This window comes from Pelobates fuscus, chromosome 4 (genome assembly GCF_036172605.1).
Source record: "Pelobates fuscus isolate aPelFus1 chromosome 4, aPelFus1.pri, whole genome shotgun sequence".
NCBI lineage: Eukaryota > Metazoa > Chordata > Amphibia > Anura > Pelobatidae > Pelobates > Pelobates fuscus.
In genome coordinates, this window is record NC_086320.1 from 73,891,495 (window position 1) to 73,909,379 (window position 17,885).

The 17,885-nt window shown below is 43.5% G+C and overlaps 1 protein-coding gene across 2 annotated transcripts in view; it reads right to left on the bottom strand.

Moving 5' to 3' along the window:
• Positions 1–17,885, bottom strand: part of PKIA (cAMP-dependent protein kinase inhibitor alpha) — a 61,003-nt gene continuing 43,118 nt past the window's right edge. For both annotated transcript variants that reach the window (XM_063450368.1, XM_063450369.1), the window contains exons 2-3: positions 4,695–4,872; positions 1–1,219 (exon numbers count right to left, since the gene is read on the bottom strand). In XM_063450368.1, the coding sequence (XP_063306438.1) occupies positions 1,140–1,219; positions 4,695–4,845 (231 nt within the window). In that variant the 5' untranslated portion in view covers positions 4,846–4,872 and the 3' untranslated portion in view covers positions 1–1,139. The remainder of the gene's footprint in view (positions 1,220–4,694; positions 4,873–17,885) is intronic.

The window sequence follows — 17,885 nt, forward strand, 5'->3', positions numbered from 1 at the left end:
CCACTTGGTTAACTTTTATTAGTTATTAGAACTGATAAACAACAACACTATTAATTTAGTAAAATTTACAAACATTAAAAAGTGCACTATTACAAATATAACAAATACAGTGTTAGAAATTGATACTAATTTTGGAAGGACTCTACGTGTGCAAATACTGGCACCCAGTTCCTCAGTGCATTAATAGTACTCAGTAATTCTTAACAATGTCAGTAGTGCATTATTCTCTATTATAATGAATTATAAAATTATGTCACGTGAATTCTGGGAATTGTGAAAAACAAATTCTAATTAAAAAAAATGTTTAAAGATTATAACCTATAGAAACTTGAGAAAAAAAAAAACTTTTTGTACGATACTTGTAACATCTAAGCCACAGTGAGATTGTTCAAACCAGACAGATATCACACAACACAGTGAGTTAATTTGTTGCTAATTAAGCACAGAATATCTCATAAGGTACTAGCTGCCCACTAACTAAAAACCTGCGAAACAGTCTGACGTTAATTCTATTGGCACAAAATGTTGGTTTGTGTAAAGTGATTACATTTATCAAATGAATGCAAAAAAGAACAAAACCATGTAAGAACAGCCCTTTCATTAAGTGTTAACGGTGCAGTTGTATATGTTTTTGACCAAGGGCAGTGTAAAATATTAACCTTTTGTAAACAAAAACAGAAATGGTCTTTAACCATGTTTCCTCTTGTTTAAACGTCATGTAAGCTTCGATCCAGGATTTTTTAAAAAAAATTTTTAAGAAATGTACCATGGAAGCCTTGCAGCATAACTTATTTGAACCTCTCTAGTGTTAAAAAAAAAAAAAAAAAAAAAAAGGAAAACAAACACAGAAATTTAAAACATAACTGCACTCATTATAAAAGTATCCGTGGCTTTTCAAATGGCATTTTGTTAAATTTTCACGTGATCAAAATGATTTTTCTAAACATTTCAGCCATTGCTTATAGGAAAATTAAGAAAAAATCCATCACAAGTGTCCCTTCGTTGATTTAAATTCTTTGATATGTTCATATTTTTTGTATCCACGGTGCACTCCTTCATTTCACTGCTACAATATATGATATTGCTATGAAATTTAGAACCTTTAGGAAATGTTAAATAAGGTTTAATGTGCAGGGGTATTAGCTTTCCTGCTTTGGTGCCTGGGTCTGATCTTCTGCAGTTTTATCATCAGCTTTTGTTTGATCATTTTCTTCACCCTCTATAAAAGAAACGAGAAAATAAAAAGTAAATGTAATATATTCCATTATAAGGGGTTACCCCCCACACAGGAGTTTACACGTCTATTTGAAAAACTTTTTGGTTATCGAGAAAAAAAAAAAGGTTTATTGTATTAAAAAATAAATAAATAGTGAGATCTCAGAATTATTATCTTTGGATAAATTAGCTACAATGTTATACTTAGGGATCTACATATTCTGTTACTTCTCTAAAAATCACAATATTGAGTAAAACATTAAAAATCACCTATAACTTATAACCCTTTTTTCAGCTGATGCTCCATTTTCCTTTAAGTTTATAGTAAAGATTTAGCAAATTGCATCACAGTCGAGTACAGTCTAGGAACAGACAGAGCACACATTGAAAATGAGGAGAAGAAATATGGGCATTGTTTAATTTTCCCTCTTCTCTGTTAGAAGCCTTTAATTGGAGGATTTAACAGGCTCAGAGCACATGCGCGCACACTGAGCCCACAAGGGAGTGAGAGAGGGGAAAGAGGAGGAGGGAAAGAAGATTGGAAAAATAACTATAGCAGAGGAGACAGAGAGGTGTACAATCAGTATGGGGGAGAGGAGGGAGGGCCAACAAGAGTTTCTTCCTGCAGGCTCTGCATGGAAAGGAGAAGCTGTTATGTCTGTTGGCAGCGTGCAGTGAGTGCTGATGACAAACATAAATTATGCACAGAATTGATATTAGGCAGCCTGGAGGTCTAAGATGGCTTGTCATATGTGCTTGGAGTGCGACTAGCCCTCACATTATTGCTAATATCCCTGAATGTGCAGTGTTTCAAGCTGCACATCCAGACTCCTACCACCATGATCACTTTAAAAAGCTGAAGTGGTTATGGTGTTGGAGTAACACTTTAACAATTGCCACTCCCTACATCACCACATCCCTCTGACAGTCCTGCTCTACTTTGACAGCATAACCAGTATTTAGGTACAGAGCAGGATTTTAGCCTCTAGCTCTCTGGCTTGATAAAAGCTTTATTGCATGCATTTTGACGTTCGCAAAATTTTATTTAATGCTGTACTTGAAATCAACCTTTCACTAAACAATAAGAAGCATTTGAATAGACAAGTCGGGATCACAGGAGGCAGTAAGGATACTGTCTGAACACTTTCAGAAAGTTAGGTTTTATTGCGAATTTAATTATTATTATTATTATTATTATTATTATTTTAAAGGGGGTGGATTACTAATCAAAACGTTAAAAAAAAAAGTCTACAAAAACAGGGTTGTTGCATTTGTATGGTATGTTATCCAAGTAATGTGCAAGGTCACAAATAACCAGCAGGGGGAGTATGCAGATTGCTTGTATAACATTCTATTAGTTGAACATGTTGGCAATGATATATGTATTAAATATCTGACTGATTTGCTCAGTTTACAATGATGGAAAAATATGTAGTTGACAATTTAACTTTTTTTAAATCTTTTACAAAAACACTTATCTAATAGTGTAGGATTTTCTGAGGCTACATGTTTAGTTTTTTTGTTTTTTTTGGTAATTTTGTGATCTGTTGGCAATCTCTAGGATTATTTCTTTTTTTTTTTACAATCTCAGTTTTATTGAAAGGTTTTAGAACAGTGGTTACAAGTAATGAAGAGAACATATACGATGAGCAGTTTGGTTACAGCCATTCATACTAAACAAGGGTAGAGTCATCGGTAAAACACATAACGTTCACTTGGGTTACACTATTGTATCCAAGCCTGTATGTACCTGCCTAGCGCCTCGAGCAAGAGAGTGCCACTGGTAGGAGGGGTAGTCAATTTCTTGCGTGCCAAGTACAAGAGGGTCGTATGAAAGTGTGCGTCATGTCTTACTGCCTTTAGTTTCTAGCCTGAGTAGTGGGTTGTAGGTGGTAAGGCCAGGTGGGCATTAGGTCGGGCTTTGGTCGTGCGAGGACGGGATTGCTGTGTTGCTGGTGTCTGTCACCGTCTGGCTCTGTGTTCGACTGCCCTGGGAGGAGTGGGAGTGAAGGGTGTATCACCAGTAGTCCCGGGAGAGCGGGAGGGAGGAAAAGGCAGGAGGGGGGGTGGAGAAAGAAAGTGGATAGGGGAGAAGGAGTGAAAAGGGAAGAGAGAGAGAGAGGAGGAAGAGAGAGAAAAAAAAGGAATTGTTGGGGGGGGGGGGGGAGGGGAGAAGTATGGGGGTAGGGGGGTGATCGCTAGGATTATTTCTTATTGACACCACCACTTTTACATCTTTTTATCTTTTTTTTAGAACACAATATCTTGATACATTTCCTAGACTACCTCTGTCTCCCCGGTCTTTCTCCCTGCATGTCAATAACGACAGCGGGTCTAAATGATTGACAGCAGGCTGGAATATATATATATATATATAGAAAAAATGGAACAAAGGTGCACTCACAGGTCTTCATCCAAGTGGTATTTTTATTCTTAGTTGTAGTTTACAAGTGTAGAAATAAATCAACGTTTCGACCCCATCTCGGGTCTTTTTCAAGACCATCTTGAAAAAGACCCGAGATGGGGTCGAAACGTTGATTTATTTCTACACTTGTAAACTACAACTAAGAATAAAAATACCACTTGGATGAAGACCTGTGAGTGCACCTTTGTTCCATTTTTTCTATATATTGACGCTAAGGTTGCACCCAGGCAGATTGCAACATTATATTCATTGAGGGGTGAGTGCCAAGAATATCGCTGTATATATATATATATATATATATATATATACTTTGCTGCCCAAAGATTAGGACCTTATATTGCACAGTACAGTCACATCATGAATTGCAGGTTGCAACATGTAGTGTGATGCCACCCACTATGCAGTATGGGATAAGAAAACATGATCTGCCATTTTATTGATAATGTTCATGTAAGTGTTGCTGATACATTTTATTTTAATAATATTTTTGTGTGGTTTAAAATTTATATTAAAGGGACACTATAATCACCAAAACAACTTTAGCTTCATGAAACAGTTACAGTGTATAGATCATGCCCCTGCTGTCTCACTGCTCAATTCTTTGTCATTTGCGAGTTAAATCACCTTTGTTTCTGTTTATGCAGCTCCAGCCACACCTCCCCTGGGTGTGACTGGCACAGCCAGCATGAAAAATAGTTTTCACTTTCAATCAGATGTAACTTACTTTAAAAGTATTTTTTTTATCTCCTGCTCTGTAAATTGAACTTTACTTACATACAGGAGGCTCCTGCAAATTCCAAATTCAACATAATTTGCAATAAAGGAAGTGTAAACATTAGATGACTCTTTACAGGAAGTGTCTAGAAAGGCTGTGCAAGTCACATGTGGGAATGTGTGACTGGGGCTGCATAAACAAAGTGGCTTAACTCCTAAATGGCAGAAAATTAAGAAGTGAGACTGCAAGGGCATGATCTATACAGCAAAAATAAATGCTTAATTAAGCTAACATTGTTTTGGGGAATATAGTGTCCCTTTAACATAAACAGGCTCTTACCAGATTTGTTTATGTCAAGTTCAGATAACTTTAGAGCCAACTCCGATGGATTTCCACTTGCAGACGAGACGAGTATATCATGGAGGGCATTCCTTCGTCCTGTTCTCCCAGAGGCTATGAAATCTGCATATGTAGATTCCACATCAGTCATTGCTACCAGGTATCCTCATAGCAGTGCCTAGGGGAACACACAAATGTACCAATGTAAGAGACAAGATAGGTAAATCTACATAAAAAAAAAACTAAAAACGATATATACGGGTATATTATTGAACTCTACATTTAAAGCAGACTGCAAGTTAGGTGACAAAAGGCTTGATATCATAAAGTCCACAATCTGGATGAATTTTCTTAAACACTTGTTTCATTCTTTTACATAATATAATCATAGAATTTAATTATTTAGTTTATATATATATTCAATACATTTTTACACCAAAATATAGTATTCATTTTTAAACTTTTTTTAAACTAGACAAAGACTCTTTCATGTGTCAAAGCGTTGCAGAGTCTCATTTGTCCCAATAAATACATTTGAAGATACTTTGAGTGTATGGATTGAGACCGGCAGGGGAGATCTCAGGATCTCCCCTGTCAGCTCATGCAGAGCCGGCGCTATCTGAGTGCCGGCTCTGTTCTAAGCTTCCATGGGCCGGTGAGGGAGATCAAAGATCAACCTCACCAGCCCGAAGCAGCACGGAGGGTGTCAGGATAGGACCCGGGGAGCTCTAGCCACGGCAACGCTCAGATCTCGCGAGAGTGAACTTTAGCCCTGCAGGCTAGAGTTCACTCTCCACTGGACTACCAGGGATGGCACATGGCAGCAAGGATCCCCCTCCCTACATAAGGTAAGAAGGAAGGGGGGATATTTACTAATCTGCCCCCACCTCCACCCCCACAATCCCTCCAAACATACAGCATACACACACACATACAGCACCCTCACACACACAGCAAACAAACAGCACCCTCACACATACAGCACACAAACAACACCCACACACACAGCACTCACACACACACAGCAACCTTTGCACACACAGTACACTAACAGCACCCTCACACACACACACACACACACAGCACCCTTACAAACACACAGCACCCTCACACACAGCACACTAACAGCACCCTCACAAACACACACAACAGCACCCTCACACACAGCACACTAACAGCACCCTCACAGACATCCGACACCCACAAGCAGCACCCTCACACACTGAACCCTCACACAGCACACTAACAGGACCGTAATAAACACACACACACACAAACACCCTCACACATACACAGCACACTACCAGCACCCTCACAAACAGCACCCTCACATACAACACACTAACAGCACCCTCACAAACACACACACAAACAGCACCCTCACACACATACATCACAAAAACAACACCCTCACACACAGCACCCTCACACACAGCACCCTCACACAGCACACTAACAGGACCCTAACAAACACACACACACAAACACCCTCACACATACACAGCACACTACAAACACCCTCACACACAACACACAAACAGCACCCTCACACATACACAAACACCCTCACCCACATAGCACACTACCAGCACCCACACACACACACATCACACTAACAGCACCCTCACACACAGCACCCTTACACACACACACACAAACACAGCCCCCTCACACAGCACACACAGCAGTGTGTGTATGTATGTGTGTGTGTGTATATGTATATATATATACATATATATATACACACACACACACATACATACATATACACACAGCGTGTGTTTGTGCTTTTGTGTGCACACCCTAATGCAATAGGCTGCGCACGCCTATGGTTGTAAAGGAACACACACACAGCACCCTTACAAACACACAGCACCCTCACACACAGCACACTAACAGCACCCTCACAAACACACACACAGCACACAACAGCACCCTCACACACAGCACACTAACAGCACCCTCACAGACATACGACACCCACAAGCAGCACCCTCACACACACACATCACACAAACAGCACCCTCACACAGCACACTAACAGGACCCTAACAAAGACACACACAAACACCCTCACACAGAACACTACCAGCACCCTCACATACAGCACACTAACAGCACCTTCACAAACACACACAAACAGCACCCTCACACACATACATCACAAAAACAGCACCCTCACTCAGCACACTAACAGGACCCTAACAAGCACACACACACACACACACACACACACACACAAACACCCTCACACATACACATCACACTACAAACACCCTCACACATACACATCACACTACCAGCACCCTCACACACAGCACACAAACAGCACCCTCACACACAAACAGTACCCTCACATACAGCACACTAACAGCACCCTCACAAACACACATACACAAACACCCTCACCCACATAGCACACTACCAGCACCCACACACACACACATCACACTAACAGCACCCTTACACACACACACAAACACAGCACCCACAGCAGTGTGTGTATGTATGTGTGTGTGTATATATACATACATACATATACACACAGCATGTGTTTGTGCTTTAGGGTGCACACCCTAATGCAATAGGCTGCGCACGCCTATGGTTGTAAAGGCGCTTCTAGTGCAATATGATAAATACAATAATGTTTAAGCAGCTACTACACATATGTAAGAACTCTCCAGACTTACAAAATAATAGATTGAAGAAAAGGTAAAAACTGAAGTGTTAACAAACACCTCTGTTGATTCCACACATGGAGCGCTTAATGTAGTCTCCCCCCTAAGTGTTAAGTCCAGCAAATCTAGACTACAAAAAAAAATAGACAAATATAGTGCATTATATAAATCTAACTATGTGGGATTTAAATGCAAGATGGGCATTTGTTGGTTTTGACAGACTAACTGCTTAGAGCCAGGACCTATGCCATGACTTTCTCCTGCTCCAATATGGTTGCCGAACAACATAGGAAGTGATGTCAACGACATGGAGTTTCCGGAAAAGACACTGTGAAGAAACTGAACAATGCGTGTGACGTCAGGAAAATGGACGCAATGACGAATGAGCCTCAGCTGTCTCCCACACTCAGACCCGCGATTGGCTAATTCACAGACTGTTCGGCCAATTGGAAAGCTGACAGGGATTTTTAAAGCATGAAGCACAGCCATGAGATCACTAATTGAGAAAGCTGTCACATACAGTGAAATTAAGGACACCATGGAAACTTTATTTTATATAGATGTTTGTATATTATTTTATTTGATCTTTTTGTTTTAATCATTTTGATTATTAAGATAAATACATTAATCATCTATATACAAGAGTACTATAGATCCTGTTCGGCTTCTGCAGGTTAAAGGGTTAAAGAAGGGTTGTAGCTAAATTGCCATCATAACTAGAGCCAGGCTTGGACTCTTTTTAAGGTGAGAAGCCAATTGCACATATACCTCTTAAATTGCCTTACATGGATTTACTACACTATGAATCTTTTTTGTTTCTGTCTCTCCCCCCCTCCCCCCTGGTTTATCTTTTATGAAGGAACAAACATACACACAGAAGGGCTGGGGCAACAAACAGACACACAGAGGGGCTGGGAAGAGAAAGAGCAACACAGAGGGGCTGGGAAGAGAATGAGACACAAAAAGGGGCTGGAGAAAGAGTCACATAGAGTGGCTGAGGGGGAGTTAGAGAACCTCTAATGTGCTGGGGAAAAAAAAGAGCTGAGGAATGGGAAAAAGAGACACATAAAGGAGTTGAGAGAGAAAGAGAAACCAAGAGGGTTTGGGAGAAAAAAGAGATACACAAAGATGGCATTTTTTTTTTAGATTGGGGGGGGGGGGGGGGTGGAGGGGGAGGGGGGCGCAAGCAGCTAGTCTTGCTTAGGGTGCAAAATTATTATTCTATATATTATTACTATTGCACACAAAATGCCCCATATGGGCAAATAATATATTAATAGTTTACTTGGTTATTCAACTATTTATAGTACCTGTTTAATATGAGGGATCCAGGCTCGATTCCCACCATGTCAAACCCAGCCTTTCATTCTTTAGAGTTTAATAAAATGATTGTCAGTGAGTTATATAAAGCATTGCAAATATATTTTATCTTAAATTTTAAAGCATCATATTCCTCCTCTTAAGTGAACACTTACATTATAAATAGATATAATCAGGCATGTGGCATAATATATGGGTGGGGGTGCAAGTAGGATTAATTCTACCAAATTACACAGTGATCCTTAACTTTTAGTTTATATATCTACACCTGTTGTCAATGACTGCAATCACCGTTCCAAGATCTGATTAGGTTTCCTATATGCAAAGTATTCATGAGTAAAGTTTAAAAACAGACTTTTTTTATTATTAGTGCGTACTTTTATGATAAATAATAAATCCGACTGACAGCACATGTGTTGTGTTCCTCTAAAATCAACAGATTAGTTGTTGACAGAGGAAACTGAGACTGAGAATTAATTTTCACTTTTTTACTTTAGAGCTACAATAGTCTTTAAGTACTGGAAACACGCAAACACACACAGATATAAGGGTTATTAGTGAACCTGTAACGGTACATAGTGATGTCCCGAACTGTTCGCTGGCGAATAGTTCCTGGCGAACATCGCTTGTTCGCATTCACCACGGATGGCGAACACATGCGCTGTTCGGTCCGCCCCCTATTCGTCATCATTGAGTAAACTTTGACCCTGGCCTGTACCTCACAGTCAGCAGACACATTCCAGCCATTCAGCAGAAAACCCTCCCTCCCAGACCCTCCCACCTCCTGGACAGCATCCATTTTACATTCATTGTGAAGCTGCATTCTTAGTGAGAGTAGGGACAGTGTAGCTGCTGCTGATTTGATAGGGAAATTGATAACTAGGCTAGTGTATTCAGTGTCCACTACAGTCCTGAAGGACTCATCTGATCTCTGCTGTAAGGACAGCACCCCCAAAAAGCCATTTTTAGGGCTAGAACATCAGTCTGCTTTTTTTTTTCTATGTAATGTAATTGCAGTTGCCTGCCTGCCTGCCAGCCAGCCTGTGTGTCAGGCTCACAGCATATACTGTGCCCACTTGCCCAGTGCCACCACTCACTCACTGGTGTCACAATAGCTTGCATTTAACCCCTTAAGGACACATGACGTGTGTGACACGTCATTATTCCATTTTATTCCAGAAGTTTGGTCCTTAAGGGGTTAAACAAAAACAAACTTTTTTTAATGTAGTATAATAGCAGTCAGTTTCCTTCACTAGTGTGCGTTTCAGGGTCTGCCAGGGCACAGTGTCACACCAGTGCAACTCATATCTGGTGTAACAGTAGTGTACATTTAAAAAAAAAAAATACAATTTTGACTGTAATAGATTGAATAGCAGTTAGTTGTCTGCCAGCGTGTGTGTCAGGCTCGCAGCGTATACTGTGCCCACCTGCTTAGTGCCACCACTCATATCTGGTGTCACAATAGCTTGCATTTAACAAAAAAAAACTTTTGGGACTGTAATATAATAGCAGTCAGTTTCCTTCACTAGTGTGCGTTTCAGGGCCTGCCCAGTGCCACCACTCACTCACTGGTGTCACAATAGCTTGCATTTAAAAAAACAAAAAACTTTTTGGACTGTAATATAATAGCAGTCAGTTTCCTTCACTAGTGTGCGTTTCAGGGCCTGCCCAGTGCCACCACTCACTCACTGGTGTCACAATAGCTTGCATTTATAAAAACAAAAAACTTTTTGGACTGTAATATAATAGCAGTCAGTTTCCTTCACTAGTGTGCGTTTCAGGGCCTGCCAGGGCACAGTGTCACAACAGTGCAGCTCATATCTGGTGTAACAGTAGTGTACATTTAAAAAAAAAAAAAAAAAAAATTGACTGTAATAGATTGAATAGCAGTTAGTTGTCTGCCAGCGTGTGTGTCAGGCTCACAGCGTATACTGTGCCCACTTGCCCAGTGCCACCACTCACTCACTGGTGTCCCAATAGCTTGCATTTAACAAAAACAAAACTTTTTGGACTGTAATATAATAGCAGTCAGTTTCCTTCACTAGTGTGCGTTTCAGGGCCTGCCCAGTGCCACCACTCACTCACTGGTGTCACAATAGCTTGCATTTAAAAAAAAAAAAAACTTTTTGGACTGTAATATAATAGCAGTCAGTTTCCTTCATGTGTGTACGTTTCAGGGCCTGCCAGGGCACAGTGTCACACCAGTGCAACTCATATCTGGTGTAACAGTAGTGTGCATTTAAAAAAAAAAAATACAATTTTGACTGTAATAGATTGAATAGCAGTTAGTTGTCTGCCAGCGTGTGTGTCAGGCTCGCAGCGTATACTGTGCCCACTTGCCCAGTGCCACCACTCATATCTGGTGTCACAATAGCTTGCATTTAACAAAAAAATAACCTTTTGGACTGTAATATAATAGCAGTCAGTTTCCTTCACGAGTGTGCGTTTCAGGGCCTGCCCAGTGACACCACTCACTCATATCTGGTGTCCCAATAGCTTGCATTTAAAAAAAACTAAACTTTTTGGACTGTAATATAATAGCAGTCAGTTTCCTTTATGAGTGTGCGTTTCAGGGCCTGCCAGGGCACAGTGTCACACCAGTGCCACTCATATCTGTTGTCACAGTAGCTTGCACGCATAGTACCACTAATCGAAAAAAAAATGACAGGCAGAGGCAGGCCACCCCGCAGGGGCCGTCGTGGCCGTAGTGCTGTGATTCCCTTTGGCCCTAGAATAATGCCCAGTGTTCAGAGGCCACGTACCTTGAACTTGAAATGTTCTGAGGACATAGTTGACTGGCTAACACAGGACACCCAATCTTCTACAGCTTCCGCTCGGAACCTTGACGCACCATCCTCCTCCAGCTTAGCTTCGGGCACCTCTCAAGTTACCACTCGCCCGCCTGCCGCCACCACCAACACTAGCACCACAGCCGCTTGATCTGTCAGAGGAGTTATTTACACATCCGTTTGAAGAAATGAGTGATGCGCAACCATTATTGCCAGAGTATGTAGATAACAGGGATATGTCTCAGTCAGGCAGCATTACACACGTACGGTGTGATGATGATGATGTTGTACCCGCTGCTGCTTCCTTTGCTGAGTTGTCAGATACAAGTGAAGCGGTTGATGATGACGATGCGTCCGTGGATGTCACGTGGGTGCCCGCTAGAAGAGAAGAAGAACAGGGGGAAAGATGGGGAGACAGAGAGGAGGAGATGAGTTGGAAGCAGGGGGAGCTCGTCGCAAGTAGCTAGTGGCACAGTCAGACAGCATGCATCAGCACCCGGGGTCAGCCAGACAGCACGCCAATCAACGCATGCTGTTGCTACCACCAGAATGCCGTCATTGCAGAGCTCAGCAGTGAGGCATTTTTTTTGTGTTTCCGCCTCTGACAACAGCGATGCCATTTGCAACCTATGCCAAAAGAAAGAAGAAGTCCAACACCCACCTAGGTACAACTGCTTTGCGAAGGCACATGATCGCACATCACAAACGCTTATGGGATCAACACATGAGTACAAGCAGCACACAAACTCAAAGCCGCCATCCTCCTCCTGGTCCAGAATCTTCAGCCACGTTAACCACTGCTGTCCTCCTTGCCCCCTCTCAACCATCGGCCCCTCCGTCTCTCGCCTTGAGCAGTTCCTGCTCATCTGCCCAGAGTCAGGTGTCTGTCAAGGACATGTTTGAGCGTAAGAAGCCAATGTCACAGAGTCACCCCCTTGCCCAGCGTCTGACAGCTGGCTTGACTGAACTCGTAGCCCGCCAGCTTTTACCATACAAGCTGGTGGAGTCTGAGGCGTTCAAAAAATTTGTAGCTATTGGGACACCGCAGTGGAAGGTACCCGGCCGAAATTTCTTTGCACAAAAGGCAATCCCCAACCTGTACTCGATTGTGCAAAAGGAAGTAATGGCATGTCTGGCACACAGTGTTGGGGCAAGGGTCCATCTGACCACTGATACCTGGTCTGCAAAGCATGGTCAGGGCAGGTATATCACCTACACTGCGCATTGGGTAAACCTGCTGACGGCTGCCAAGCATGGAATGCGTGGCTCTGCAGAGGAGTTGGTGACACCGCCACGACTTGCAGGCAGGACTGCTGCCACCTCCTCTACTCCTCCTACTCCATCCTCTTCCATAACCTCGGCTGAGTCCTCTTCTGCTGCTGCGTCTTGCTCCACATCAACGGCAACCCCCCAGCTCCCCAGGTACTGTTCCAAATCCCGGATACGGCAGTGTCACGCCGTCTTGGGGATGACTTGCCTAAAAGCAGAGAGTCACACCGGACCAGCACTCCTGTCCGCCCTGAATGCACAGGTGGATCAGTGGCTGACTCCGCACCAACTGGAGATCGGCAAAGTGGTTTGTGACAACGGAAGACATTTGTTGGCAGCATTGCATTTGGGCAAGTTGACACATGTGCCGTGCATGGCACATGTGTGTAATCTGATCGTACAACGCTTTGTGCATAAGTACCCAGGCTTACAGTACGTCCTTAAGCAGGCCAGGAAGGTATGTGGCCATTTCAGGCGTTCCTACATGGCCATGGCGCACTTTTCCGATATCCAGCGGCTAAACAACATGCCAGTGAGGCGCTTGATTTGCGACAGCCCGACATGTTGGAATTCAACACTCCTAATGTTCGACCGCCTCCTCCAACAAGAAAAAGCTGTTAACGAGTATTTGTATGACCGGTTTGCTAGGACAGCCTCTGCGGAGCTGGGAATTTTTTTGCCACGTTACTGGACGCTCATGCGCAATGCCTGTAGGCTCATGCGTCCTTTTGAGGAGGTGACAAACCTAGTCAGTCGCACCGAGGGCACCATCAGCGACATCATACCATTTGTTTTCTTATTGAGCGTGCCCTGCGAAGAGTGCTGGATCAGGCCGTAGATGAGCGTGAAGAGGAAGAGTTGTGGTCACCATCACCACCAGAAACAGCCTTATCAGCATCGCTGGAAGAGGATTGTGAGGAAGAGGAGTCAGAGGAGGAATGTGGCTTTGAGGAGGAGGAGGAAGACCAACCACAACAGGCAACCCAGGGTGCTCGTTGTCACCTATCTGGTACCCGTGGTGTTGTACGTGGCTGGGGGGAAGAACATACCTACAGAGAGATCACTGAGAACGAGGAACAGGACATGAGTAGCTCGGCATCAAACCTTGTGCAAATGGGGTCTTTCATGCTGTCGTGCCTGTTGAGGGACCCTCGTATAAAAAGGCTGAAGGAGAACGACCTGTACTGGGTGTCCATGCTACTAGACCCCCGGTATAAGCAGAAAGTGCCTGAAATGTTACCGAATTACGACAAGTCGGAAAGGATGCAGCAGTTCCAAAATCAATTAAAAAGTATGCTTTACACAGCGTATAAGGGTGATGTCACAGCACAACGGGAATCTAACAGGGGAAGAGGTGAAAGTAATCCTCCTCCTCCCACTACCACGCCGGCAAGGACAGGACGCTTTACAGACGTGTTGTTGATGGAGGACATGCAGAGCTTTTTAAGTCCTACGCATCGCCACAGCCCTTCGGGGTCCACCCTCAGAGAACGACTCGACCGACAGGTAGCAGACTACCTCGCCTTAACTGCAGATATCGACACTCTGAGGAGCGATGAACCCCTTGACTACTGGGTGTGCAGGCTTGACCTGTGGCCTGAGCTATCCCAATTTGCGATAGAACTTCTGGCCTGCCCCGCTTCAAGTGTCCTGTCAGAAAGGACCTTCAGTGCAGCAGGAAGTATTGTCACTGAGAAGAGAAGTCGCCTAGGTCAAAAAAGTCTAGATTACCTCACCTTTATTAAGATGAATGAGGGATGGATCCCGAAGGGACTGACAGTGGGCGATACATTCGACTAAAAAAGGCCTGATGAGGGGGACTACTTAACACACCACTCCTATCTGGTGGCACATTGGATTGCACGCGCAGTGCCCCAAATTTGAAGTAGGAGGACCGACCAAGCATCTTTTTCCATCTCACGCTTCCTAAAATCGATGTCTTATATACACGTCCCCTGATAGGGGATGTAACAGGGATTAAACTGATAAGAATAGTACTACTTAACACACTACTCCTATCTGGTGGCACATTAGATTGCACGCGCAGTGCCCCAAATTTGAAGTAGGAGGACCGACCAAGCATCTTTTTCCATCTCCCGCTTCCTAAAATCGATGCCTTATATACACGTCCCCTATAGGGGACATACCAGGGATTAAACTGATAAGAATAGTACTACTTAACACACCACTCCTATCTGGTGGCACATTAGATTGCACGCGCAGTGCCCCAAATTTGAAGTAGGAGGACCGACCAAGCATCTTTTTCCATCTCCCGCTTCCTGGGTGGAGGAAGAGAGACCTTCAATGACATCAGTGAGGACAAGGAACGGGACATGGCTAGCTTGGTATCCAACATTGTGCAAATGGGGAGTTTGCGGTTGTGCAAATGGACTGATTGCGGTTGTTTGCGGTGCGTTAAACGGGGAGTTTGGTCTGTCACTTTTAAGCGGGCGTAACCCTTACACTACCTGATCGATACAACATCATACCTGATGTTTTAAAGCAGGTTATTCCAAACAATTTAGGAATGTTAGGTGATTTATGCCCTTTATGGATTAAAACCAGACTCTGCATCAACTATGTAATTTTCCATGGGAGTTTTGCCATGGATCCCCCTCCGGCATGCCACAGTCCAGCTGTTAGTCCCCTTGAAACAACTTTTCCATCTCTGTTGTGGCCAGAAAGAGTCCCTATGGGTTTTAAAATTCGACGGTCCATTGAAGTCTATGGCGGTTTGCCGGGTTCGCCTGTTCGCGAACATTTGCGGAAGTTCGCCGTTCGCGAACCGAAAATGTTATGTTCGCGACATCACTGTACACACAACTTGATAAACAACTGCCATCTATACATTGAGCTAGCATAACTTTGTAATAAATCTGTTAAAATATATGGTCCATTTTTCACCTTCCAGTTAATCAGAGAGGGAGCAATGACAGCACTGCCAACAATTATAAGGCTACCCCAACCTCCATGACCACTTCTGCTTTTAGAAGTGGTCATGGAACAAGCAATCTGTATGTGCAGCATTTCAGCTTGACATGGTGCTGCTTATAAAGAGTTATTTGCAAATTTGTGTTGGGGTCTAGTTGCACACCCGGCACTAATGTTAATTCTGTGCAAAAATAACGTCTGTTGTCAACACTCACTGCATGCTGATAACTGGTGTAATTGGCTTTGTGGCGAAACCGACCTCGCCACTGGGCCCTGGAGAAGCCTGTTTGCCCGCCTCCTACCTGCTGACTATGGCCCCTGGATTATTTGGGGCATATTGTATTTTATTGTGCGACTGCTGGCCCTTTAAGCACAGTGAATGGTATTTTATTGTACTGCTGCTGGCCCTTTAAGAACTGTCTGGGGACATATTGAGACTTTGGGTAACAATACCCTTAAAGACTATGGCCCCTGAAAACGTATGGACTTTTATTGGTTGTGTATGGCCCTTTAAGAACCGTCTGGGGACATCTTGTAACTTTGGTGAACTATGTCCCTTTAAGACTATGTCCCCAGACCTGTAAAATAACTTGCCCCTGGCTCTCTCCCACTTGGTTCAGTAAATAGGGCTTACTGAACCAAGTACCACACAGGCGGACCACCCAGAAGCTAAAGTGTGCAGGCAATTTACCTCCCAGGCTGTGAGGTTACTGCAGGTTAGTTGCACGTGGCGGCGGCCATCTTTGTTCAGTCGAACGCGGTCAGCGGTGTATGCTAAAGATTCTGTGGAACTGAAATCGGCTACACATTTTGCCGAACACCGCTGACCCTTACCTTCTTCCATACTGAACTTGCAGCTCCAGAGACTAAGTCCCGTTCGAAATGGTCGTTTTTCGGCATGAAATTGACCGGCCGCACAGCCCAAATCTATGGAACTGTTTTGGGCAGGAAAATGTGCTTGCGGTCGGTCATAAAGGGACCTCCAGCTAACTTTTGATCCACTGGAGGGATTTGTCTGATTTTTGGAAGGGTTTATGTTTAAAGTGTGCTGGTTCTAAATATGTAGTTTTTAGGAAGATTGGATGTATGGATTTAAAGTTATAGCACATGTATAAAAACTGTAGTTTTCCTGGCTGTATAATTATGTTAACTGGTTATCTGAGGGGAGGGGATATGTGGGTTGTACCATCTATGTCATTGGTTCTTTTATGCCTCCCCCTGGGTGTGGCCTGTATGTGTGAGTTGGAAATAAAAGCCAGGCTGGATGAGCCAGTCCAGAGTTCCTGTTTTACCCTCAAAGTGATGTGTCGTCTCATTATTGGGGGAAGGATTTATTGCATGCTGTTCCAGTTGACTGCTAGGAGTGTAAGCCTATTCGTATGGTTCCTATTCAATGGTCTACAGCATTCATATGCTTGGGAGAATTTAAAGGTTTCTCGGATTCGGTGATTGTGGTGTCTGCCAGAGTGCTTGGAGTCCTCAGGAAGCACTAGGAGCATCCATTAACGGAGGTACCAAGTCGGGGTGCCAGGCGATCCGTTACAGGCTTTTACGCTATGCTGGTAACGTGCCTCTTAGTAGAAGACTTTAGGACTGGATGCATGCAGTTCGCAAACACACAGTGTAATGATGTGCCTCAATGAGATCTTTCACTTTTGTCCCTCATTCTCATGCCACTATATCCCACTCTAATCCTGCCTCCCTCCCTTCCTAATCCCACCTTCATTCATTATCCTTTGTTTTCCTTCTTCTTTGCTTCCCATCCTCTTGTACAATACCTTGCTCACTGCCGCTGGATACCCACACTCCCTCCCTCATGACGGGACCACGGAGCCTTATTGGATGATGTTCGATGAGGCGTGGAGCAGATCGGGAGAGAAGTTAGCCCGGCTCTGGATCAAAGTACATTTTTAGCAATATAAAATCCCTTTTCCCCAGAAAAACAGGGTGGGGAGGACAAAGTAATAAGTACAGGAAAAAAGAAGGAAAGGGAAAAAAATTAAGATTTAAAGATTATTGGAGTAACACTTTAAGTGATAAATAAGAGCAGGAGAACCTCCCTAAGGTGGACCTACTGCACCCTGAAACCAAAAGCATGTGCTCCAGTTGCTGTAATATTCTGCTGGAGAAATATAATAATCAAAGACGTCTTTACACATGGGCATGCTGAGCAGTTGCCCAGGGGCCCCACGAGCATGTAATGG